The 19,387-nt window shown below is 44.5% G+C and overlaps 1 protein-coding gene across 1 annotated transcript; it reads left to right on the top strand.

Moving 5' to 3' along the window:
* The first annotated feature begins 7,210 nt into the window (after nucleotides 1-7,210).
* Nucleotides 7,211-18,787, top strand: FUNDC1 (FUN14 domain containing 1). The gene is made up of 5 exons (XM_083500653.1): nucleotides 7,211-7,454; nucleotides 14,168-14,324; nucleotides 15,922-15,997; nucleotides 17,158-17,286; nucleotides 18,172-18,787. The coding sequence occupies exons 1-5, from the start codon at nucleotides 7,424-7,426 to the stop codon at nucleotides 18,247-18,249; spliced, it is 471 nt and encodes a 156-aa protein (XP_083356779.1). The 5' UTR covers nucleotides 7,211-7,423; the 3' UTR covers nucleotides 18,250-18,787.
* Nucleotides 18,788-19,387: the final 600 nt, after the last annotated feature.

Raw genomic sequence — 19,387 nt, 5'->3', positions numbered from 1 at the left:
AACAGGGATGGCCTAGTACTGCAAAGACCCACATTTTAATCCCGTGCTCAGCCATAAAGCAACCTTAGTGACCTTGGGCCAGGGACTCTCTTGGTTTAACCAGCACTGCCCAGAGTTCCTTGCAGGAAGAGTGGCATACAGTTGCAAGAAGTAAATAAATATCAAGCCAAATTTAAAATTATGTTTAAAAAATCATTGAAGACGAGAGAAACAACAATAGATTCAATAAGGAGAGCTATGGGAACACAGGAAGATTTTTTGTATTAAGTCCAACAGTTGATCCATTTAGGACAATACTGGGTATGCTGGATTGAAATGGCTCTCTAGGGCAGTGTTTCCCAACCTTTTTTGGGCAACGGCACACCTGTTTAATGAAAAAAATCTCGCGGCACACCACCATTACAGCCCCGTGACGTCAGCGCGCAGCGTCACGCCGGGAGGGACGCACGAAAGTGAAAGTTTTCACTTTTTTTCCCTCCCCCTTGCCGGGGAACCTCCAAGCTTTGGGGGTGGGGGGGGGGAGGCAGCAGAGCGAGGGACTGAGGGACGGCGGCAGCTGAGGCGGCGGCGGCTGTTGTGGTGGTGGCGGCGATAGCGGGCGGAGGAGGGGGCGGCGGCGGGAGTTGCTGCTGCTGTTGTTACTGCTGCTGCCCGGACATGCTGGCCTCCTCCTCCTCCGCTGTCTCGCGCTCCTCTGTTTTGCACGCGCTGCCCCGCCGCTTGGCACCACCACCGCGGAGCCGCCCCCGGCTCGACGCAGATCCTTGCCGCCGCCGCCTCTCACCGCCCGACTCGCCCGCCTCCCTCCCACGGCACACCAGCCGATGTCTCACGGCACACTAGTGTGCCGCGGAACACCGGTTGGGAAACACTGCTCTAGGGGTCTCACTCAGCCTTACCTGGAAATGTGGGGGGTTGAAACTGGGATTTTCTGTTTGCAAAGCAAATGTTCTACTGCTGAGCTGTGGCCCTTCTGCTATCTAGAGGGCTATTTAAATAACACAAAATCTTTAAACATGTAGGCAGGAAAACAATGTTGTTATAAGTATGCCCAAACAAATAAAGAAGAATTTAAGAAGAGAGAATCAATATTCGTAAAAAATCACAAGCTATAAACAGTAATGTGTGTTTGTGACAGGAAAAGTAAGCATAATTTGTAGACAAATTAAAAGAAAATAATTCAAATACTCTAATGCCAAAAGTTTACACAGCCACACTCTATCATGAATATCTAATTATCACACAACTTTTGTGAATTTACATTATTATAGAGCTCTTGTTGTTGGCATCTGTTTGTCTCGAGAGACAATGGAGTGCGCCTCTGGGGGTGAAGTCAAACCGCCTCGTTGGCAACACCAAAGTGACCTTCCCAGGGCACAAGTCTGGGCAGTGTGTATGGAGGTGCTGGGCTGCCCAGACAACAAGACCCCACTCTTGGTCTCACTTATGTAGTCCAAAGGAAAGCAGAGCAATACATTTGACACCACCTTGGCTACAGTTGCCAGAAAGAGACATACAAGGCACTATGCAAGTGTTTTGGGGATTCCATTCCAGATTTGTGTAGGGTTTACTCCTTAGCCTTTTCTCCTCCCAAAGATATCCTTAAAGGCAGTGGAGGTTTGGTATCAGACTTTTCCTTCTAGATGGGCTACCTTCCCAGGTCAATGAGCCCCATCTGACCGTCACTTCCCTCTACAGAATGTGCAAAACCCGCATTCTTGACCATTGGACCCACTATTGGTCTCATCCACTCAATCCCCCAGAGCCTGTCTTCAAGTGCAGGGGCGTCTCTAACTCACCAAGGGTTTGAGACCCATCAGCTACTTTCACCTGGTTTAGCCGGCCAGTCAAAGCCATTCCTAGGATGTGGCTGCTGTCACACACAGACAGCTTCTAGGAGCCACAGGGTGAGAGCTGAGAGCAGGGTGATGACCAAAGGTGGACGAACTACCTCAGAAAGAGCATGACGTGTTTCCCACCAGAGGTACTACCTCTCCCTGACACCCCATATACCCAGTGGCGGAGGAACCCTCTCCGGCACCCGGGGGAGGGCAGCCCGTACAGAGTGTGCATGTGCGACATCCTGTATAGACTGTACATGTGCAGCATCCCATACGGAGTGTGCACATGTGGCACCCTGTACGGATGCCCATATGGATGGCGCGTGCGAGAGGCAGCCCATATGGACAGTGCGCAAGAGTGGCAGCCTGTACGGATGCCACATGAGCGGTGCCTATATGGACTGTGCGTGCCCTCGGCTGCTCTACAGCTGGGGGGAGGCAGGGCCATCTTATCACCCCGAGTGGCACCCGGAGCGGCCCACCCCCCACTTCGTACGCCCCTGCATACACCCCTCACTGGTGCTCTAGAAGCCCACATTTTGGACATATTAATTGGGGAGTGCCAACTAGATTCAAGGTTATCTGTGGATTGTTGCAGGTCTGTCATCTGCTCAGAACCCATGAAGGGTGCAGGAAAGCTGCTTGGACAATCTATTTTTCGTTTGAACAGGCTATTGTAACGACCCTCCAGATCAGCATGGACTGTGTTGCAGGTGGTTGCAGTGGGAGAGAGGAACCTCTCCAAATCAGGCAGCGGTAGAAGTGTTCCTCCACCAAATTTTGAGTAATTTCCCTATATCACCACTACCGTTGTTCCAATGGTGATATAGTCATAGCTCAAACTGCTCAGGAGTCCACATCCTATCCTTCAGAGAGGCTTTCAGTGGCAGGAGAAGGATGGGTGTGTGACTGACTTTCAGCTCATGCAACCATTTAATAACTTTTAATGCTAATGTTAAAAGTTAGCTTGAAAAGCATGAGAGCTTTTCAAAATGAGATAAATGGCCTTTCAGAGAGAATTTGACATGTTTGTCTTTTGGTTCCAAAAGTTTGCATTTTCAACTAGTTTAAGAACCTTTCCTTTCCTTGTTCACTTGGCACGCATCCTGTTACTTTTCTGTTGCTCCCTTACCAAGGGTCATTGTGTGTTGACGATGGTTTCACCTGCAGCTGACCTAAATTCATCTCATTTGCTTATAATAAATAATGAATTCACCTTGCGCTTTGTGTAGCTGAAGTCAGAACCCGTGCGCTAAAGTGGCTCAAAGTGCACAGCCACAAGCTACTGCAGACTTCCATTATGCATTCCCCATGGCGGAAGTAGTTGAGTACCAAACACTTTCCCTTCTGGTTTGCCTTGTATTGTGGCTATTTGTTGCTGTAGAACAGAGCAAGATACATTGGTTTTAATAAGGTTGTGGGGCATGTATGGTGGGAACGTATGGAAGCTCATGGGATAATAATAATAATAATAATAATAATAATAATAATAATAATAATAATTTATTATTTGTACCCCGCCCATCTGGCTGGGTTACCCCAGCCACTCTGGGTGGCTTCCATAGAAACCAAAAATACACTAAAATATCACACATTAAAAACTTCCCTGAACAGGGCTGCCTTAAGATTTCTTCTGAATGTCAGGTAGTTATTTATCACTTTGACATCTGATGGGAGGGCGTTCCACAGGGCGGGCGCCACTACCGAGAAGGCCCTCTGCCTGGTTCCCTGTAGCTTTGCTTCTCGCAATGAGGGAACCGCTAGAAGGCCCTCGGCGCTGGACCTCAGCGTCAGGGCAGAACGATGGGGGTGGAGACGCTCCTTCAGGTATACAGGACCGAGGCCGTTTAGGGCTTTAAAGGTCAACACCAGCACTTTGAATTGTGCTTGGAAACGTACTGGGAGCCAATGTAGGTCTTTCAAGACTGGTGTTATGTGGTCTCGGCGGCCGCCCCCAGTCACCAGTCTAGCTGCCGCATTCTGGATTAGTTGTAGTTTCCGAGCCACCTTCAAAGGTAGCCCCACATAGAGCGCATTGCAGTAGTCCAAGCGGGAGATAACTAGAGCATGCACCACTCTGGCGAGACAGTCCGCGGGCAGGTAGGGTCTCAGCCTGCATACCAGGTGGAGTTGGTAGACAGCTGCCCTGGATACAGAATTGACCTGCACCTCCATGGACAGCTGTGAGCCCAAAATGACTCCCAGGCTGCGCACCTGGTCCTTCAGGGGCACAGTTACCCTATTCAGGACCAGGGAGTCCTCCACACCAGCCCACCCCGTCCCCCAAAAACAGTACTTCTGTCTTGTCAGGATTCAACTTCAATCCATTAGCCGCCATCCATCCTCCAACCACCTCCAGGCACTCACACAGGACCTTCACCGCCTTCACTGGTTCTGATTTGAAAGAGAGGTAGAGCTGGGTATCATCTGCATATTGATGGACACCCAGTCCAAACCCCCTGATGATCTCTCCCAGCGGCTTCATATAGATGTTAAAAAGCATGGGGGAGAGGACGGAACCCTGAGGCACCCCACAAGTGAGGGCCCAGGGGTCTGAACACTCACCCCCCACCACCACTTTCTGAACACGGCCCAGGAGGAAGGAGCGAAATCACTGTATAACAGTGCCCCCAGCTCCCAGGCCCTCTAGACGGTCCAGAAGGATGTTATGGTCAATTGTATCAAAGGCCGCTGAGAGATCCAGCAGAACTAGGAAACAACTCTCACCTTTGTCCCTAGCTCGCCGGAGATCGTCAACCAGCACGACCAAGGCAGTTTCAGTCCCATGATGAGGCCTGAATCCCGAATGGAAGGGATCCAAATGGTCCGCATCCTCCAGGCGTGCCTGGAGTTGTTCAGCAACCACACGCTCAATCACCTTGCCCAAGAATGGAAGATTTGAGACTGGGCGATAGTTGGCCATACTGGCCGGGTCTAAAGATGGTTTTTTAAGAAGCGATTTAATGACTGCCTCTTTCAGCGGATCTAGGAATGTTCCCTCACAGAGGGAAGCATTCACCATCCCGCAGAGCCCATCGCCCAGCCCTTCCCGGCTTGCTTTTATTAGCCAGGATGGGCAAGGATCAAGGAGACAGGTGGTTGGTTTCATGCGTCCAAGCAGCCTGTCCACATCCTTGGGGGTAACGGATTGAAATTGATTCCATGGGAGAAATGGACTTGAGTTTATCACAACCACTTTGGGCAAAAGACTCTAGAGGGTTGAGGACTGGGGTGTCTGAAGGCTGAGTGGTCTGATCCTGCTGTTGGCCCAGCTCCCTTTTATGCTCTTTAAAGGGCTGTTGCCCAATTCTGCCGTCCTTGGCTCCTAGTGTGTGGGGAAATAGGAAGGCACTGGGAATGTGTCTTTCAAGCCAGTTTCTCTCTTTTGCTCCCACACCCCTGCCACTGCTTAAACATCTAGCTTGATAAACAATTCTGAATATCAGGAAAGCTTGTTTGCTATTTTTTGTGACATTTTGGTTGGTCCAATGAAGGTATGAGCCTATCCTGGCATTTGGAAGCAGTACTAAAAAGGGACAGTGTTTCTGTTCTTTATTGTACAATCTCTTGGCTCTTTTATAGGGGAGTGACTCATGATTTACTACTGTTTAGATTGGCACAGAAAATGTTTTGGGAGCATTTGTATAGCATAGAACATGGTTCCAAGCAGAAGTAACTGCATCAATTTTCCCATGGGAATTGCTTTCTTAAGGTTGTATGTTGCATCTCACTGAAATGCCATCAGAGAAATAACCTATGTGAAAGGCAATGTATTGAACAACGTGCCACCATTTCCCCTTTGCCCCAGAATTATACTACGTCGGGGCACTGTGGGATATTAAAAGGATCCAGCCACTTGATGCTTCTTGCAGTCATGGCTAGAAAAAAACATTTATGGTAGGCCAAAGATAGGCCTTGAGAGCTGGTTCAAGGCTTTCAGGTGCTGGTGCTGCCCCAACAGTGGCTAAGCTCAGCATTACTATTTCCCTCAGGAATTAAAACGGGGGACAGGAATGTTTAGATTTTTGGGGTGGTGACGGCTATGGGGCAAGACCTTTGGTGAAAGTGGACTTGGGCTATGTGGCACTGTAATAAAGAACATAACATGTTTACAACCATTGTTTCAAGTGATGTTAATTATCATTCAGCATCAGGCAGGAATATTATAAAATGAGGAACTTAAGACAACCATGACTGTTTAATTATTTCTAAGTCAAAGTTAGCCACACTCGCATCCTTCCGACTGTAATTTTGAATATCTGTTAATGAACTTCTCAAATGCTGTGCTCTCACTTTTGGTTGCTTCTTATGCTTTTGCTAGTTCTGGCCCTTTAATTGATTTATTTATCTGTTCATTCACATGATTAGCAAGAAGGCAATTTAATTCAGGAATGAGAAAGAATGCTGAATTGTAGTTGTAATCAGAAGCCTGAGATTAATAATTCCTAGTTCACTCCCAAGAAACACCAAAACCAGGCAGAAATCGGCTCCTCCAAACAACCAGAAAACAACAACACTGCATCTGAAAAGTTGATTCCTGGTGTGTGCATTCAGAGAATCCAGTGTATGTGCATGTACAGGGAATTTCCTACCCAGCAGCCTGTGAAGTAATATACTGTAATGGGCTCTAGTGATCATGTGCTCCTTGCCAAAAGCCTGTTCCACCTTGCCTCCTACACTGGTGCTCTGGCGAGGCTCATCTAGTGCCTACTCTGGTGTCTTTTTATTGTCCAAACCTATGAAACTCTATTTCATTGTCTGGTTTCATTACTTATTTATATACCACCTTTTTCTTCCAAGGACCTCAAAATGGTATACCTAGTTCTCCTCCACCCCATTTCAGTCTTGTGTTGTAGGTTAGACCAGTGCTTTTTCGGGGGGGGGGGGAATGCAGTGGTACATATACCCTTAAACATTTTGTGAATCTAAGTTTGGCCTCATTGAGGGGCAGTATTTCAGTATGAGTAGGAAAATGAGAGTACACCTAAACATTATTATTTTTTTAGAAAAAGCACTGGGTTAGAAGGGATGGTGAATGGCCCGAAGACTTGATCTTGCTGCTTCTAATTGGTTTTCACTGGTATTTTGCAGTTTCACCCAGTAAACGAGTCTGTGGCAACACAGCGTTCTACAAACGTTTGGGATTCAGGGAGATCGGCGCTGCTCTGCGGCGCTTTGCGCGCTCCAGAAACATGGGGCGGCTGCTCAGCGCTTCGCTTTCACAGCGCCCAAGGAACCCGGATGCTCCGGGTCTCCGGGCAGGCCCTCTTCCTCGGCACACTCTATCCGTTTCGCTTGAGGGAGAAGGGAACTCAAAACCACAACTCCCATGATCCCGCGCGAGTAGCTTCTGCGGCGACGCGACTCCGTGACAGCCGGGGGCCCCGAAAGGAGTCTTACAAAAACGCTTTTACTGGTTTTCTCCTTGGGTCGCGCATGCGCTGCTGCCGGAGCCCTCGATTTTTTTTTTCCTGAGGGGGGGCGGGGGTGGAATGTTGTAGAGCGGCGAGTGGGCGGAGCAGTTGCGGCTGCCTCTCTCTCTCCCCCCCCGCCCCGCCCGCCCGTCCTCCCCAGTTGCTAATATGGCGTCTCGGAGAGCTAGCTCCGCCTCAGGTCAGTTGAGAGCCCGGCTTCCTCCAGGGCCGCCTGGCGCAGTTTCCATGGCGCTCGAGCCTCCCAGAGCGGAGATGGCCTGCCTTGCGCAGAGAGACGGAGCCGGTTGATGGAGGAGCTGGTCAGTCGTCTCGACTTGGGAGCCCCACTCGCCCGCCTCTTCCCGGGCTTCTCTCTCTCATTCCTGCCCTGCTCTTTCGCCCACCCCCAATCCGTGGGGCTGGGGCGGCCTGGCTGGATGCGCGCGGCTCCAGAGTAGGCGGGGCTTGCGCAGACCCAAGGGGGGCGGAGGGTGAGGGGGTACAAATGTATTAGAGGCGGCGAGGGTCAGGGCGCTTAGGGGCCTCCTCCAGCCAGGACATTTTCTCGCAGTCCCAACCTAATCAGGCTTTCTCGGAAGTAAGGCTTTCTGTGCTCAGTGGTTCTCACTTACTTAATAAGTGTGCTGAGGGTTGGCCATAATAAGAGGCCTGCTGGGTCAGATTAAAAAAATTCACCTAGTTTAGGATCAGTGGCTACCCAGATGCCCACAGGGAGCTCACAGTGGGTTGGACTGGATGACCCTTAGGGTCCCTTCCAGCTCAACAATTCTATGATTCTAACAAGCAGAGACATTTCCTGCTGGTAGCTTCCCAGATGTATGCTGCTGACCCTGGAGGCTCTATGGCTTAGAGTAAGGAGTATTAGCTTTTGGTAGGTTCATCCAGCACTAATTTACTTCAGTCAAAGCCTCATGACGCCTTAAAAACACTATCTGGTGTATTTATTACAGCATAAACTGTATAAACTGAGCCCGCAAAAACTTACGGTATAATTAATACATTAGTTGGTTTTCATGGTGTTGCAAGACTCTGATTGTTTTGACTCAGACTTTGACTCCGATTGAGATTTAACACAAAAAATTAACAATGGAAGGCTACCTTGTGATCCAGGATAGTGCAACAATGCAGTGTATTTGCTGGCGAAATTAAGAGGGAGAGGGTTTGGTTTCTCTGAGGAAGCAAAAATACAGTTGCTCTTTTGTCACCCTATCCACTCCGTCCCCTAGTCTAGTTTTCAGATCACTGCTTTTAGCTGTACGGCTATTCTTTCACCTTATGAGTCCCCTAAAAATTTAAAGCGTGGCTGGGATAGACAGGCACCAAAAAGCATATATATCATGCAGGTGTGCCTGTCTGAGAGAAGAGATTGGCTGGCAAACTCGGGTTTGTTGCTCTACCATGAGTGAAATGACTCTTAGGGTAAGCCTGTGCAGTGGCTAAGGTGTCACATACAGAGAGAAGATGGCTACATGTGGAACAGTTATCACTTGGCATATTTTATGTAGGTACTAATATGAAGTCAGAATAGTAAAGAATTGATAGATTCTTCTGCTCGCACCATTTGTTCTTGTGGGTGAGGTGTGTGTTTTCTAATCCGTGTTAATGAATGGTTGTAGTTATTCCAGATTAAGTAATGTTGCATGCAAGCTGTTCTGGGTATGTGTTAACGGCTGTCTTTTATTTTACGTTTCATCTCTTCCATCCTTGATGTAGCTGCCTGCGCTTCCAGCTCCATACAACATTTACCTGAATTTACGTAGTTTTTTGTTGTATGATAGGAGAAGCCAACTTGGTGCCCTCCAGACATGGTTGTACTCTAGCTCCCTCCAGCCCCAGCCAGCATGATGAGAGGAATGATGAGAGCTGTAGTCCCAACAACACCTTGAAGGCACCATGTTGGCTACCCAGGCTGCATGAGTATTCCCATACTGATGGCAAGAAAGTCGATGCATTGTCTTTGCTGGTCTTGCCCACATGGGCAGGCAGGGAATCCACACCTGGTGTTTGGGTGTTAGTAGAGCAAATGTCCTCCATGGCTCAAAATGAGGAATGAGTGCTCAGCCACTTGCCATGTGTGATGCCACTCCACTCCCCTTTATTCAGAGATTGAAAGTTGCTCCCTTTGGCTGCCTTGCAGCTCTTTGGCTTGTCATTGCTTTAATTTTGCATAACTGAGGTTAGTGTTATTTACACTTCGAATGCCTTAGGGAGAATTATTTTATTTATAATTTTAAATATTTTAGGTAGGTGTTGAGGAAATGTCAGCTGTGAATGACACTGGAAAGCATGGATAATTTAGGGCTCACACTAAACCCATGACATTATAAGTTATGGGGATTTTGAGCTCCGACAGAATGTCATTGGTGTCCTTCACCTAATGACCCTAAAAACTTACATCCTTAGGGATCACGTTTGACAGATTTACTGCACAGGAAATGAAGGCTAGTGTTCATTTTCATCCTAGCTCTTTTGATTTTCTTTGCAGTGAAATCTCTTTTAAGTATTCTCCCATTATGTTGAAGTACAAAATACAGACTTAATGCTCCACCAATCCATGACATGATTGCCTGATCTTAAAAATTGTGAGTGTCTTGGCTTTCCTTTTTCAATTTTTTTACGGAACAACTACTGAAAGAACGTGAAAATCTGACTGCAGTAGTAGCTTATGTGTCTGTGTGCCTTTGGTTTCCCTTTCTTTCTTTCTTGCATGGAACTTCTTCTGAGTACTTTGGTTGTTGTTGCCATCTCTGCATTTTGGTAACACTGCAGGGATGTGCCTATTTTTGTATGCATGTGTGTTTAATGTGTACAGAGGGGAACTGGAAGTAAACCTGCAGGTCAAGGCCTTGGAATGGCCATGGAGACTAATGGTAGGATATGTTCAATGATTGCATGTCACTGAAACACATATATCACACTGCAGAAAATGAAGGGTGCTATCTGAAATATTTACAGTATTGTCGCCTTAGTTGACTTGCTAGTATTCTGCTTTGTGGATTCCTGAGAGAGTGTTCTCAGATTAGTGCCACATAAGCAAACATTTTATATCCACTATATATATATATATATATATTTGCTTTCGTAGATTTTCACGGGTACAGGAATGCAGGTTTTGGTGTCTTCGGGTGTCTTCCCGTGTAAGAGTTGGGGTGTCTAGGCGACGTTTCGACGAGGTCTCACTCGTCATCTTCAGGCTGGTGCTTACGGCTTCTTGTTACTGGAACAGAGCAGGATCTCAGTGTTTGAGTTCCTATAAATACTGTTGAGGGGGTGTGGTGTATTCTGGGCAGAGAGGAAGTTCCCAGGATAGTGTGACTTTTCTTCTTTTGTTCCTTAATTACTTGAGGGATATCTTGAGTGATTTCTTGAGTGATATTCTGAGTACCACTTAGGAGGGTCATTAAGAGTGGATTAGTTGCTAAAGCTTTCGTGTCTTGACCTCTTGAACTTGTGAAGAGTTTTTCTGAGAAGATGGCTGTACTGCACTTAATTGTGCTCTGGCTTGGCTTCGTGTATAGGGGCGAGCTGTGGTTTTGTGCCCTGTGCCAGTCAGATCTGTGTAGGGATTGCAGGGGGGTGTAGCATCCGGAGGTGCCACTATGGTTTGGCTACTGGATGGTGTCTGTAATTTATCTGTGGAGAGGGTCTGGGTTTGGGTCTGGTGTGGTTGATTGGTGATGGTGTTCTGTGTGCCTCTGGTTCTGGTGTCGGTTTTTGTGGGGAGGGCTAATTTCCAGATGTCTGGCAGGCGGGACGTGTCGTCACGCTTGTTCATGTTGTGAGGGTGTTTCTCTATCTCGATGGCTTCCATGATTATTCTCTTGTGGTGATGTTCCATGTTAAAGAGCAATTTGGAATCTGCAAAATTAATTTCGTGTCCTGTTTCTTTCATGTGTTGGAAAAGAGAGGAAGTTTTTTCTTCTTTTTTGACGGCATTCTTGTGTTCTGTGATACGTGCATTTATTCGTCTGTTTGTTTGTCCAATGTACGTGGCTGGGCAGACTTTGCAGGGTATTTCATAGACCCCTTGGTTTTCCAACTGGATTTTATCTTTGGGGTTTCTGAGGATATTGGCTATTTTTTGGTTGGTGCAAAAGGCTGTTTTGATATTGTGTTTATGGAGGATTTTGCTAATTTTATCTGTAGTGCCCTTGATATAAGGAAGGAGGGCCATGCCATTGTTTTCTTCTGTGTCTTGGTTTTTGGGGGGTGTTTCTTTTTGGATTAGCTTCGTAACCCTGTTTTGCTGGTATCCATTGGCGATTAACACATTTGAGAGATTCTGTAACTCAGTTGTCAAGTGGTCTTTGTCAGCCAGGCGTTTGGTTCTGGAGATGAGAGTCTTGGCTACGGAGTTTATTTGTGTAGGGTGGTGGTGTGATTGTGCATGTAAGTAGCGGTTGGTGTGTGTTTTTTTCCGGTAGATGGTGTGTCCTAGGGAGCCATCAGGTTTTTTGTAGATTAGGACGTCAAGGAAGGGAAGTTGGTTGTTGGCTTCTATTTCCATAGTGAATTGTATTTTGGGGTGTAGGCTGTTGAGATGTGTGAGGAAGCTATCTTCCTCACACGGGAAAGAAAAACTAGATAGCTTCCTCACACATCTCAACAGCCTACACCCCAAAATACAATTCACTATGGAAATAGTAGCCAACAACCAACTTCCCTTCCTTGACGTCCTAATCTACAAAAAACCTGATGGCTCCCTAGGACACACCATCTACCGGAAAAAAACACACACCAACCGCTACTTACATGCACAATCACACCACCACCCTGCACAAATAAACTCCGTAGCCAAGACTCTCATCTCCAGAACCAAACGCCTGGCTGACAAAGACCACTTGACAACTGAGTTACAGAATCTCTCAAATGTGTTAATCGCCAATGGATACCAGCAAAACAGGGTTACGAAGCTAATCCAAAAAGAAACACCCCCCAAAAACCAAGACACAGAAGAAAACAATGGCATGGCCCTCCTTCCTTATATCAAGGGCACTACAGATAAAATTAGCAAAATCCTCCATAAACACAATATCAAAACAGCCTTTTGCACCAACCAAAAAATAGCCAATATCCTCAGAAACCCCAAAGATAAAATCCAGTTGGAAAACCAAGGGGTCTATGAAATACCCTGCAAAGTCTGCCCAGCCACGTACATTGGACAAACAAACAGACGAATAAATGCACGTATCACAGAACACAAGAATGCCGTCAAAAAAGAAGAAAAAACTTCCTCTCTTTTCCAACACATGAAAGAAACAGGACACGAAATTAATTTTGCAGATTCCAAATTGCTCTTTAACATGGAACATCACCACAAGAGAATAATCATGGAAGCCATCGAGATAGAGAAACACCCTCACAACATGAACAAGCGTGACGACACGTCCCGCCTGCCAGACATCTGGAAATTAGCCCTCCCCACAAAAACCGACACCAGAACCAGAGGCACACAGAACACCATCACCAATCAACCACACCAGACCCAAACCCAGACCCTCTCCACAGATAAATTACAGACACCATCCAGTAGCCAAACCATAGTGGCACCTCCGGATGCTACACCCCCCTGCAATCCCTACACAGATCTGACTGGCACAGGGCACAAAACCACAGCTCGCCCCTATACACGAAGCCAAGCCAGAGCACAATTAAGTGCAGTACAGCCATCTTCTCAGAAAAACTCTTCACAAGTTCAAGAGGTCAAGACACGAAAGCTTTAGCAACTAATCCACTCTTAATGACCCTCCTAAGTGGTACTCAGAATATCACTCAAGAAATCACTCAAGATATCCCTCAAGTAATTAAGGAACAAAAGAAGAAAAGTCACACTATCCTGGGAACTTCCTCTCTGCCCAGAATACACCACACCCCCTCAACAGTATTTATAGGAACTCAAACACTGAGATCCTGCTCTGTTCCAGTAACAAGAAGCCGTAAGCACCAGCCTGAAGATGACGAGTGAGACCTCGTCGAAACGTCGCCTAGACACCCCAACTCTTACACGGGAAGACACCCGAAGACACCAAAACCTGCATATATATATATATATATATATATATATATATATATATATATATGCATATGCCATATACTTCTTAAACTGAATGGGACCCGTTATCTAATAAGCTTAGAAATCTAGAAGTTTTTTTTGCCTTTCCATAGTACTCTCAAATTGTACATTAGAATGTATAGCCTTTTTATCTTTATCAATATTCATATAATTAAGAAAATGCAGTAAGTGAGATTCTGCATATTGTGAGGAGGCATCTACTTGTACAACAGGCCTTTTCCTTCCTCTCCTGCCCCCTGCAGTCCCATAGGCACCCCCCAAAATCTGCAGAGGGTGGGGGACCCTCTAGAACAGATTTGGGGAGCTTGCAAGGGACTGGAGGAGGGAAAAGGAAAAGAGAAACCAGAAGTCCTGTGGTGCAAGCGAGTGGACATCATTGGAACAGGGCTTTATTATGACTGCTCCTGTTCTGTGGAACAGCATACAGCCACTCTCTCCACTTTCCAGAGACAACTGAAAACATTTTTGTTTTTTCAAGCTTTCCCAGCTATATGAATGGGTCCCTGCCATTGGTGTCCAATTCGTATTGTTTTTAAACTCACCTTCTCATATTTTTTGTTTTAAAAAGCTGCTGTTCTTATAATTTGTACACTGCCACGGGATTTATGTGGAAGGAGATTAATATAAATAATTAGAGTAATATCTCCCAGTTGTTTTTATATAGCTTGCTCTTCCTGAACAGCTGGATTATTAGTGTGTTCAGTTAAATCACTTTCATCAGGCATATGTTTGTGAATTAGCATTGCTGAGAGCTGCAACGCATTTACTCTTTTTTTAAAAGTGTAGAGGGAAACTAACTATCAATTTCTCTTTTAAAGAGCATGACAGTGATGAGGATTCATACGAAGTACTGGATTTAACAGAATATGCAAGGCGCCATCATTGGTGGAACCGAGTGTTTGGCAGGAATTCTGGACCTATTGTAGAAAAGTATTCCGTAGCTACTCAGATTGTAATGGGTGGCGTATCAGGCTGGTGAGAACCAATTGTTTTTAAATACTGTAGTGTGTTTTTAATAGAACAATTTTCTTCTGAAAGTATTTTTAAAGTGATATAAGTTTTGCATTTCTGAGATCACACTGAACTAGTAAAAGAGGTTTCAAACATTCTTATAAGCAGTTTTCAAAATATATTGGAGAAAAAATTGCTATCTTTTTTTTTTAAGATAGGGCAGGGATGGCACAATTGATTATGAGACTGGATTTGAATAGTTGGCGTTTTTAACTGTGACTAAAGATAATGGGTGATACTCAATGTCAGTTGAATTGGACTGGGACCAGTGAAATGAATGGACTGAAGTTACTTTAATCCAGGCTTCCTCAACCTCGGCCCTCCAGATGTTTTTGGCCTACAACTCCCATGATCCCTAGGTAGCAGGACCAGTCATCAGGGATGATAGGAATTGTAGTCTCAAAACATCTGGAGGGCCGAGGTTGAGGAAGCCTGGTTTAGACCATTGATTTCAATGGACCTACTCTGAGTGTGACTTCATACTTTTACATTTACACCTTGCAACCTACAAATGCTTACAAATGAGGTATTGTAGTTCAGTATTTATTTAATTAACTTCAGTTTCATTAAAAGATTTGGAAATAAAAGTGGGTTGGTAAAGTGAAACCACCCTTCTGTGGCACTGTAATGTCGCTGTTCAGAATGCAAAATAAAATAGAGCTAGATATTAGGGATTGACTAGGTAGAAAAAATAATCTTCACAAGTTCCACAGCGCTAAGGGACCTAAAAAGAAAGTACGTATTCAAAATAGTGGTGTAAATTATATTATGACAATGCAGTTTATATCCATCAGCATCTTTATTACAGATTAGTTTGATCAACAGGATCCACCTATAGAAGTTAACTATCAAGTACAGTGGTACCTCGCATTAAGAATGTAATTTGTTCTGGAGGTCCATTCTTAACCTGAAACTGTTCATAACCTGAGACACCACTTTAGCTAATGGGGCCTCGCGCTGCCGCCACACAATTTCTGTTCTCATCCTGAAGCAAAGTTCTTAACCTCAGATACTATTTCTGGGTTAGCGGAATCTGTAACCTGAAGCGTCTGTAACCCGAGGTACCACTGTAACTGATTGCATGCAGTAATGTCATGTAGGCTTATTTATTCAGGAAAGTAGATTCTAGCCTCATATTTTGCAAAGACCACTAAATCATATCTCTTGTTGTGTTGTTAGTCTCATGTTGCTCTGTCTGGGTTGCGAATGAGAATAATGAGAGTTCCTGCATATTTCTTATCCCATGAGATTCTACACTTGCCAACAGTATTCAGTTAGGGAGTTTCAAAATGCACAATCTTGAGCACGAGAATGAGAATTCTGGAACACAGTAACCAATTATCAGATTATCCTCATTGCCTATTCTCCTGTGCACATTTACTTGAAAGTAAATATGTTGTGAGCCCAGTAAGTATGCACAGTTTGACAACTCAGACTGTAATCCAATAACACTTTCCTAGGAATAAACCCTATTGAACTTGGAGGTCCTTAGTTCTGAGTAGACGTGTATAAGATTGCACTGTTAATTTGTCTTTTCCTTTTTCTCTCTCGTTCCTCCAAGGTGTGCAGGATTTTTATTCCAGAAGGTTGGAAAACTTGCAGCGACTGCAGTAGGCGGCGGCTTTCTCTTGCTACAAGTATGCAGACTTTAATTATTTAGAAAGTGCTATGATTTGAATATAGGCAAGTTAACTGCTCAGTAAACAGAAAGGGAAGTGGAGGCTGTAACAACAGCTGAATGGTTTTGCATAAAGTGGTCCCTGGAAGGTATTTCCCAGATCTCCTCATGCTGGTGCAGCTCTGCTAAAATCCATGTGAGAAGAACCACAAAGTGCCCATAATAAAACGTTAGAGTTTGGGTTGATGAAGTGTCGTTCGGTCTATCTTATCTCATTTACACACGCACACTTTAAAAATTAAAGTCTCTGTGAAAATATCATTATGCTCATTTTGTAAATATGACTACACAACATGAACATAGTTATCTTGTAACATCTAGCATTAAGAGTTTTCATGTCTCTTATTTAAGTATGAGACATTGAGGGGGCTATTTTGTAAAATATAACATAGCAATCATAAGTGGAAAGTGCTATTTGCTCTGGCCAGGGTGGAACATGGAAGGCATTTTTTGTTATTGGGGAGGGGGGTGTTCCCCTCACTGATAGTTTTAATCCCTACCCCCAGTGTTGGGAATGAGTTTCAGGCTGGCTCAGTTAAGGAGACTGGCAAGGAAGAGAGAAGACTTTGGATTCAGCATTCCAGGGCAATATGATATGCCCCAGAATGCTGCTGAATGAGTCTCACTGCTGGTGGTACTTCTGTGCCTGTTGAGCTCTGGGTGGATGTACCAAGGGCCTCCAGTGTGGATGGACCATCCAACTAGTACAGCTTTTCCTTGCAAGTGGAGCCACACTTCCACCCCTTCCTAAATGCCTCCTCCCCCCACGCTGCAAGCTGGCCTTCAGCAAGGATTAGGATTCCCATATGTAAATATACCATTAAAGACATTATGACTGTAAGCCAAAAATAGATTCTATAAACAAACTGATAGGTTTTAAGTGGCATGCCCATAAATACTATTCTAGCCTTTAAATATTTATTGCCGTCTCTCTGCTGATTTATCTTAAAATTAAAAGTTTAAAGATATATACAGTCTAGGGGGATTATGTTGTTACAAAATGTGGAAGGTGACCTATTTTTAGCAGATAATAGTTTCCTAAATGAGTACATTTCCTTAAATGCATTGAGAATTTTTTTTGCTCTAGCTCTTCAGATGTCTGTCTTTTACTTTTCCTAGATTGCTAGTCATAGTGGCTATGTACAGGTTGACTGGAAAAGGGTTGAAAAAGATGTAAACAAAGCAAAGAAGCAACTCAAAAAACGAGCAAACAAGGCAGCTCCTGAAATCAACACATTGATTGAGGAGGTAAAGCATGTCTTACTTGCTTTTGAATATTGATTTTGCTGCAGCCTTGATGTGATGTTGGGTTTCCAGATGTTCCGTATCTTAACAACCTATGGTATGTTAGATGACCCTTGTCTCCAGGAAAAGGGGTGCTGAGTAAAGCTTTGGGCTGCACACTTCAAGTGCTGTGCCCCAGATGGCCTTTTCTTTACCCTGGACTTCAGCAAGAAGGGAGGGAATGCAGTCCCCACTCCCCATGGGAAGAGTCCTTCACTTGGGTATATTGCCTGACTTGAATGTTTGACTGTTTGGTGCCTGGAGGCCTTTTGACTGGTTCTATAGCAGATTTTATTTATTCAATCTTCCATTGGCCCTTAAAGAGTCAGATGTCTGTATCCATGAAACAATTATATTTCCTTAGAAATAGGTTTTTATTTGAGAACAAATGCCACCTTAAAAAACTAAAAAAATGTACTTTGGCATAAACTCTGGTGCATCAAATGCACAAAACTGTATGCCACAATACATTTGTTAGCCTTTTAAAGGTGCCTAAGGACTGCAGATTTTCTTGCAACAGACTACTCCTCTGGAATTTTTATTTAGGCGTTCATTATTTAAAGTATTTATGATAAAACATTTTAAAGCATTTGAAATGTCATAGGGTGGTTGCAGATGCCTTCTACACAAGCATTATGGACTTATAATTCAAGACTAAGGTAGATAGTTCCTTTTTAAAGCAATGAACAATCTTTCCACAACTAACAAAGCTCTACCTAGAGTTACAGTACTCCATAACTCTGGTGGTTATCCGAGTGCAAAAAGTATTTGTTTATTTTAAAAATGATTTTTTTATTTTTGCTGTAACGCCATTTCCACAGTCTATAGTGAACTCTCTTTCCTTTTCAGACAACAGAATTCCTTAAACAGAACATAGTTGTATCTGGCGGGTTTGTCGGCGGCTTCTTGTTGGGCCTTGCATCTTAAGGACATTTCTCTTCCTGCTGGCTTAACCATGATAATGAAGAAGGGTAGCAACACACAGTTCTTAAGTGAGGCAGTCTGAGTCGCTCTCTAATCACTCCAGAGCAAGATGGATGGATTTGCCAAACAAATCTTGAGTATTTTGCATTTTAGGCTTTTGCCTCCTTAAGCTTGCTGAAACAGGTTTGCTGAAAAATCTACAGTGTGTTGCATAGCATTCCTGAAGGAACAAGAACTGGCTAACTTTTGTCATGATTTTTATTATTGTATCTCCATGCAGAATTCAGCATATTTAATAAGCTATCTTTTGGCTCTACATCTTTTTCCCCCAATTTTAGGGATATATTTTTATTATTGTTTAAGACAATCCCATGCTGTGTTTAATCATGCCTATGACTAAATGTGTATATTGTGCTTCAAGCGCAGAACTAGCCATCTTCTGTAGAAACCACTGCAATAAAAATACTGTATACATCTGTAATACCTTTTTGCAAAGATGAAGTAACAGGCAATTGTGAACCTATTAAAGAGTGAAGATCAATCAATGTCTGATCTTTGCTTTCGTGTGTTTTCATATGTTGTATCAACTTGATGTGGTTCCATCATCAATCACACAAGCAGATTGTGGGCAATAGCAGATGTAAAAATCAGAGGAACAGATGATCGTTTATAAGCAAATTGCAGGAATGACCCGTTTCCAGGAAACATTTTAACGGTAGCAGCTTTTAGGATTGCTCCAGGAACAGCTTCAAGATGCAAACAAGTGTCCAGTGGAGAAATATATATGAAAAGATGCCTATTGCAACCAGGCTGTACAGTTTACTTTCTCGGGTGCAGTACAGTGAGGGAGCATTCTTAGAAAGGTGGCTTGGTCAGGACAAGTGGTGTTGGAAACTGTTGCCAGTTTACTGGGAAGACAAGGATACAAAAGGACATATGCATGTGTATAATGGACTTGCAAGCAAAGATGCAGTAAATGGACCAGTGACCAAGGATACAGCTAAAACTGATTTGTGTATGTAAGAGTTGGCTTCTCCCCTGCATCTCTGTGGGCATTTAGCTTCAGCAGGGGGACCCAAGAGTTCCAAATCACACACTCCTTTTTAACCCTTGGAAGCTAAATAAGGATTAGCTGTTAACT

The sequence above is a fragment of the Podarcis liolepis genome, assembly GCF_965112155.1.
Source record: "Podarcis liolepis genome assembly, chromosome: 4".
NCBI lineage: Eukaryota > Metazoa > Chordata > Lepidosauria > Squamata > Lacertidae > Podarcis > Podarcis liolepis.
Note: the sequence above shows the minus strand (reverse complement) of the source record. Positions and strands in the feature narration are given on the sequence as shown.

Coding starts and splice junctions, on each gene's coding strand:
- FUNDC1 (XM_083500653.1), top strand. CDS start 7,424: ATGGCGTCTCGGAGAGCTAGCTCCGCCTCAG. Junction 14,325..15,921: donor ATGGGTGGCGTATCAGGCTG/GTGAGAACCAAT, acceptor CGTTCCTCCAAG/GTGTGCAGGATTTTTATTCC. Junction 15,998..17,157: donor GCGGCTTTCTCTTGCTACAA/GTATGCAGACTT, acceptor TACTTTTCCTAG/ATTGCTAGTCATAGTGGCTA.